Source organism: Geospiza fortis, unplaced genomic scaffold (assembly GCF_000277835.1).
Source record: "Geospiza fortis unplaced genomic scaffold, GeoFor_1.0 scaffold1, whole genome shotgun sequence".
In the NCBI taxonomy this organism is placed as follows: Eukaryota; Metazoa; Chordata; class Aves; order Passeriformes; family Thraupidae; genus Geospiza; species Geospiza fortis.
The window spans coordinates 7,807,935-7,814,915 of record NW_005054320.1 but is presented as its reverse complement, the minus strand read 5'-3'; the positions used below and the strand labels follow the sequence as shown (position 1 = coordinate 7,814,915).

The 6,981-nt window shown below is 49.5% G+C and overlaps 1 protein-coding gene across 1 annotated transcript; it reads right to left on the bottom strand.

The window, feature by feature from the left end:
• Nucleotides 1-4,056: 4,056 nt before the first annotated feature.
• Nucleotides 4,057-6,748, bottom strand: GAPDH (glyceraldehyde-3-phosphate dehydrogenase; the record flags this gene model as incomplete). Its single annotated transcript, XM_031056714.1, has 10 exons — nt 4,057-4,360; nt 4,630-4,727; nt 4,873-4,956; nt 5,187-5,265; nt 5,367-5,518; nt 5,660-5,741; nt 5,858-5,973; nt 6,146-6,236; nt 6,322-6,428; nt 6,560-6,748. Coding segments are annotated over 10 exons (1,068 nt in total), but the record flags the coding sequence as incomplete, so codon positions are not given.
• Between the last annotated feature and the right edge of the window lie 233 nt (nt 6,749-6,981).

The following is a 6,981-nucleotide window of genomic DNA, read 5'->3' as shown; positions in this document are numbered from 1 at the left end:
CACAGGCTCATTCAGGGCTGAATGTTTTGGGTCATTTTGCATAATCAACACACCTTGGCACCCCGTGCTCCAATTTGTTCTGAAAGTGTTGATTGGTGGGGCAGATGGCCTCAGATATGCTGGCCACTCACATCTCTCAGTTGCCACCAGCCTTGCCACAAATTTTCAGCCTGGAGAGGGTGGTCTTCCCTGTCCTCAGGCAGTTCTTTGAAAGGTTTTGCCAGCATGTTTTTTCCTAAATTCCATTGCTTTTCATCATGGGGGGGGTTGAGGTGAGTGGTGAATTGCAGCACAGGTACCTGTTCATCCATTTCGTGCTGGATACCAGCGAGTCTCACATGTGGTTTGCTGCCCTTCATGTCACAGACATGTTCTCAAGTCCTGATGCTTCAGTTTTCAGTTCAGTGGAGGCTCCGTCTCATTGCTGCTGAGGAACATCTCCTGTCTGGCAACACCCCAAAGCTCCTCTGACGGCAAAACATCAACTTTACTTTTCATTCATGGACTTAAGCTTCCCTAATCACTCCCACGCCATCTTACGGCTTTTTGGCAGCTTTCTTATCTCCAAGATGTATTTGAAAGAGGTTTTCAGCCTTCCTTTTCTATTTGTCACATAATCTCTTTTTTCCCCCCCTTTACAATTACTAAGTCTCATTTACTAGTATTTATGAGTTTTGCTTTTGTTTTCATTTGACTACAGCTTCTGCTTTTTGACAGCTGCCTTTTCAAATCTTACACTGTGACGTATAACCCAGCACTATTGTTCCTTCTAGGGAACACTTAATTAACTCCCTCAAGAAGATGATACTTCTGTAGTAAGGTAATTTATGGAGGTAAGTCAGCTGTCCTAGAGTAAGAGATTACATTCAGCTCAGAAGAGTAAGTAACAAATTACTTGTTTTTGCAGCGTGTACAACACATTGGGATTGCCCAAAGGTAGGCAGCTTGGTTTTGATGAAATTTGAGCACTGCTGGAGCCTGCAGGGGTATTTGCATACCCTAAGTCATGAATCTGCATTTTGTGAATGGCATCAGTTATGAAGGAGGTTGAAACATCATCCTTTAAGATGTTTGTCTTTTGTAACTGTGTCATAAGTCTTTCAGAGACCTGTATCTCCTCTTCCTTGCCCTGGTCTTGCCAATTGCTTTGCTTAAAGACTGATTTACTTTAGAAGTGGATACAGGATGTTTTAAATGTCCAAGACTTTTTTTCACTGTGCTTACACAGTTACCATTTTGTTATGCTTTGGAGTGATTTTTCAAGTGAACTTGACTATTTTCCACATCTGCTCAAGATGGTTTTCACTATGTGGCATCTTCCTTAATGCTGAAGTTTCATACTGACATCTCAACATGAAGGTGTTCTGAGGACCTTTCTTGGGGAAGCAGTGCATGTGTAGTAGTCTGTGCAAAAATGCCAAGGAAGTATAAAGTAATTTCTCTAAATGTTCAGAGTTATCATAAAACTAAATTTACTGTAACACCACTGCTAGTTACCCTTAGCTGTCTTAAAAAAAAGGAGAATAAAACATAGAGCTTATCACCCCTAGAAATGGTTGGTTGCCCATCAGAGAAGCTGTCTCTTGGGTCAGCCAGAGAGCTTTCCCAGGTGCACCCCTCTCCTGCAATGGCTCTGCACAGTGAGCCCTGGTGCCTGGCCAGACAAGGAAGGCAGAGTCAACCCTTTAGCCAGGATCAGTGTCTTTCTGTACCTTCCCCTTGCAAGGTGCTCACAAACCAGGATGGATTCTGGCTTATGGCTGCTGCTCTTGGAGTTGGTTTGTCTCAGCCGAGTGCCACAATTGCTTTTCACTACCTTGCTGAATGAGAGCCTCTTCATGTCTGCCTGAGCACCCGCCTTGCCTGACCAAGCATTTTTATCTGCTTTCCATGAAAACACTAGAGCAAACAGAACAAACCTAGAGCTCCCCTACCTGGGGGGATACTCCTCTCCAGAGACAGAAGCAGCTGCCACAGATCTCTCTTTATTTCAATGCCATCTACAGTCATATATGTCAATTTTGCAAACTGATGGGGAAAAAAAATTACATGGGGTTTTTTAGGTCAGGGTTGCAGTTCTCAGACAGGCTGGCTACTGAGCTAGTTTTTCCATCTGTCCAGAGGGGCCTTGCTGTGGTGCCATCTGTAGGTATAGCGTCTGGATGCAAAATAAGGATTTGGAAGAGCTGTGCATTTTAGGGAGGTTATATTAGAGAGAGGAAACCAAGCCCTCCAGGCAGTCCAAAAGCTGCATGACTAGTTTGCCACACTCACTCTCCCTGTTTCCATACAAGACAACCATGTTTTAAATGCTGTGATTCCTGGCTTTCCTCACCTCAATACCATATAATTTTTCTAGGAGAGATGAGATTGTAAAGCAGTTGAAATAGTATTTGAAAACATAGTGAACCTTTATTCAAGACATTCCCAGCAGCTGCTGCTCTGAGAGCACATATGCTTCCTCCACCCCGAGGCTGTATGACTTTGCTCATTCCGAGAGCAATTTGATCTCAGGTTGGATAGGGCTCACGCTTGTTAAATAACACGAATTCTTTGCTCTAGAATTTTCAGGTAGTCTTATCTCACGTAAGAAACATAAGGCTTTTTAGGAGAAATTTTTGACTTGTATAAATGTTCCAGCTCTTAACCCAGTTCAAAATATGCTTTACATGGGAAAAGAGGACATCCTTCCCCCCTTTAGATGTTTCAGTAGCCTCTCTGCACTTCCAGATTATCAAGCGAGGCTCTGACTGGCATGCACACAATATGCAGGCAGCAGCACACAGCACAGCCATTCAAAGCACCCAGGCACAGCAATCAAGGGCAGGATGGGACCAGCCCAAGACTCATTTGTAATCTTGGCAGGTCTCCAGGCTACACAGCCCCCCCAGCAGAAAGCCAGCTCCATGGGAGGGCTGCCTCCAGTGAGCTCCAGCACCAGGCAGCTCCCGTTTGACACCAGAGTTACCTAAAGCTCCAATAACAGGGCCATTTCTGGTGTAATCCAAGTATTTCTGCTGTCCTAGGGCTAACAAGCTGCTCAGAATCCCAGTTCCTATCCAGAGGCAGATTATTCAACCTCTTCTCTTTGCAAAATAACTTTGAGTCATCGCCCTCTAGTCCAGCAAACATTTCATTCTTACACAGCCCAACTGCTGGAGATAAGCAGCTCTGGGAAACTGTGTCCAGCATACCTTGATCCTGAGAGTTTAAATCCTCCAGCTTACGTCCTTGCAGCATCCAGATCAGGGTCTAAAGCACTTGGGGTCTGGACAACAGCTCCAACCATGCCTGCCAGGGAGAGAACACATCAGCCCTGAGATGCTAAATTAAGCTGCTAAAAATGGGAGGTCCACGTGATTTTGTGCAGTGCATTGCTTATCTGTCCTGGTGCTCACAGGTCATGGAAGGCTCCCTCGCTGCCCAGCGGCATTCATGCTTCCAGAACTAATGCAGGGAGGCAGAGGGCTGACACTCACCTTGCAGAGATTTGCTGCTCAGCAGCTTAACTGCAGCTGCCCCTCCTTACGCACAGAATTAAGCCAGAATTAAGACTGGCCACCACCATGCCAACGATGGCATCCCACACGTCCCTAGGCAGCCATTTCCCCTGGGGCAAAGCCAATTCATTTCAAAAGGTAAAAGCAAGTGAAATATCCGCCTTTTAACACCAGCAAGTATCTTCCTTATCCCCTGCTGAGGCAGGGGAAGGAGAATTTGTTTCTTGTGCCCCTTTACCAAACCAAATGCATGAGTCATCTGCTCAGCACTATTTTTCTGCATGCGCCCATCAGACAAGCAAATCCAGAGCCACTTCCCATCCTACCGCGCAGAGTCCTGCTGTGGAGCACAGCCCTGCACCACCCACACCTTGTTTTGGCTCCTGGGCTGGACTCTGGGCTCTCCCACGTGGAACAAGCAGCTCAGCAGGCTGCACTCCCCAGCTTCTCATGGCAGCTGGCAGAGACTGTACCATGCAGGCGCCTGCAGCTGCTCATTACATACATGCACCCCCTGCCTCCTCCCATCTCCCCCTGACAGACTGACAGACAAGGCTTTTCAGATGGTGATCACTTTTATTGATGTAAGGTGGTACACAAACAGATCAGTTTCTATCAGCCTCTCCACCTCCCCCAGGCTCGGGGAGAAGTTGGAGGAGTGGGGGAGACAAGGGAACAGAACTGGCCTCTCACTGCAGGATGCAGAGCTAAGCGGTGGTGAACAAGGGCAGGGGCTCCAACAAAGGAGAGTCCTGCTTCCCTAGGCAGCAGGGGGGGCTGTGTGCTCAGCTTACTCCTGGGATGCCATGTGGACCATCAAGTCCACAACACGGTTGCTGTATCCATATTCATTATCATACCTGGGGACAGAAAACAAGCATGTCAGGGCTGACCCATTTCTTGCACCCCTTCTTCCATTCTTCCTGCTCCTCTGCCCCCATCCCACACAACTGAACTACCATCTACCCTCTGGGGGGAAGGAGGCAGTAATTTCAGGTAAGAAGCAATCTCACTCCACGGTGAGACTGGAGGTCTGTGTATCCACCCGGATCACCAGTGGTAACCAAGAGGACACCCAAGTCTGTAACCTGTCTGTGCCAACCCCCACGTCCCCCAGGGCTGCACCTACCAGGAAACCAGCTTGACAAAATGGTCGTTCAGTGCAATGCCAGCACCCGCATCAAAGGTGGAGGAATGGCTATCACCATTGAAGTCACAGGAGACAACCTGAAACACAACAAATTGTAATGCATAAGGCTACCCAGTCTCTAAGTGCACAAACCAGGATCCTGGCAAAGCTGCTGCCAACAGCCTTTTGGAAAGATGAGGCAAGAGCCAATAAGCGCAGGCCGAGAGAGCAGGCACTGCTCACCTGGTCCTCTGTGTACGCCAGGATGCCCTTCAGGGGCCCATCAGCAGCAGCCTTCACTACCCTCTTGATGTCATCGTACTTGGCCTGAGGAGATACAGATTCAACATCATCAGATCGCAACTCACACAAAATGTCCACCGGGGACAGGGCAGGGAGGAGACACAGATGGGAACACCCCAGCAGGTGCTCTTTTCTCAAAGATCACATCTTCAGGACAAGATGGGTACAGAAAGGGCAATTCCAGGTGCAATACAGAGCTTAGAGGAAGCAGGGGTACATCTGGAAGTTGTTAGGACCTCATCCACAACACTTACTGGCTTCTCCAGACGGCAGGTCAGGTCCACAACAGAGACATTAGGGGTTGGCACACGGAAAGCCATTCCAGTAAGTTTCCTGTGAGATACATGAGTCAGTAAGGAACAGCATCTGCCACTCCTCTGCCAGCCTAGGAATGTTTGGCCTCCTCCTGTCACCTGAGAAGGGACAACACTCACCCATTGAGCTCAGGAATGACTTTTCCCACAGCCTTAGCAGCTCCAGTAGATGCTGGGATAATGTTCTGAGCAGCACCTCTGCCATCTCTCCAAAGCTTCCCAGAGGGGCCATCCACTGTCTTCTGTGTGGCTGTGATGGCATGGACAGTGGTCTGAAGAAAGAGCACAGGAGTAAGAACACAGCCAGCACTCTCCAGAGCATCCCAGGTGACACAGGGAGTACAGATGCTTTCCCTCTCACACAAGGGCATCTGTAGCAGGTCACCCTCCTCAGCACCAAGCTGCAGACCTACCATGAGACCCTCCACAATGCCGAAGTTGTCATGGATGACCTTGGCCAAGGGCGCCAGGCAGTTAGTAGTGCAGGAAGCATTGCTGGGGTAGAGAGATAAAGGCACATCAGCCAGAGGCAACACTTCCACTGAAGTGAAGTGAGACCCCTGGCAGCTGCTGAGCGCTGCAGACCAGAAAGCACGCTCCTCTCTCCTTACCTGACAATTTTCAGAGACTTGTCATACTTCTCATGGTTGACACCCATCACGAACATGGGAGCATCAGCAGAGGGGGCAGAGATGATCACACGCTTGGCACCACCCTTCAGGTGAGCCTGGACAGAGAGAGAGATAAGAGATTACATAACTCAGGATCCTTCCAAGCTTGCTTCTTCAGATCTCTTCTCCTTCACAGCCCCATCCTGAGCAGCGCTGTACATGATGGCATGCCCAACAGGCAGAAAGCAGCCCTATCCCTTCTCTCCTGTGACTCTGTGGCATACTCACCCCAGCCTTCTCCATGGTGGTGAAGACACCAGTAGACTCCACAACATATTCAGCACCGGCATCTGCCCACTTGATGTTGCTGGGGTCACGCCTAAGGAAGGACAAAATTTTACAAGCTGCTCTATGAGACACCTGCTTTCAATCTCCAGAGGGGCAACTGGGAAAGAGATACTTACTCCTGGAAAATGGTGATAGCATTCCCATTGATGACAAGTTTCCCATTCTCAGCCTTGACAGTGCCCCGGAAGTGGCCATGAGTAGAGTCATATTTGAACATGTAAACCTAAGAGAGGGGGAGTGGAAGGTCAGGCACCCAGGCTGCCATCATCCTTTAACACCCTGGGAAGTTACCAGAACAGATCCAGAGGAGCCCTACTCACAAAGGCCCAGAGGGGGCACTGCAAAGCAACTCACCATGTAGTTCAGATCAATGAAGGGATCGTTGATGGCCACCACTTGGACTTTGCCAGAGAGGACGGCAGCCCGGGTAACCAGGCGGCCGATACGGCCAAATCTGGAGAGAAAAAGACAAGGGTGAGGAGGTGCAACAGAGAACCAGCCCAGCTGGGCACGGGAGGCAGTCCTTGGCAGCCTTCCCTCGGATCATCGGCTGCTCCCTGCCCGTGAGGGCGGGAGGGAGTCCTGCAGCTCGTCCAAAGGCCAAGGCACCCCGGTTAAAGATTAAGAGCGACCCCCGCCCCAGAAAGGTCAATCGCTAAATTTACTGAGAGCCCCGGGGATCCGGTTACTCCTCGGCCCGGCATGAGAAGGTCACATCCCCGGGGCCGCCATGGACACACGATCCACCGAGAGCCCTTTTGGTGGGGGGCTGCAGG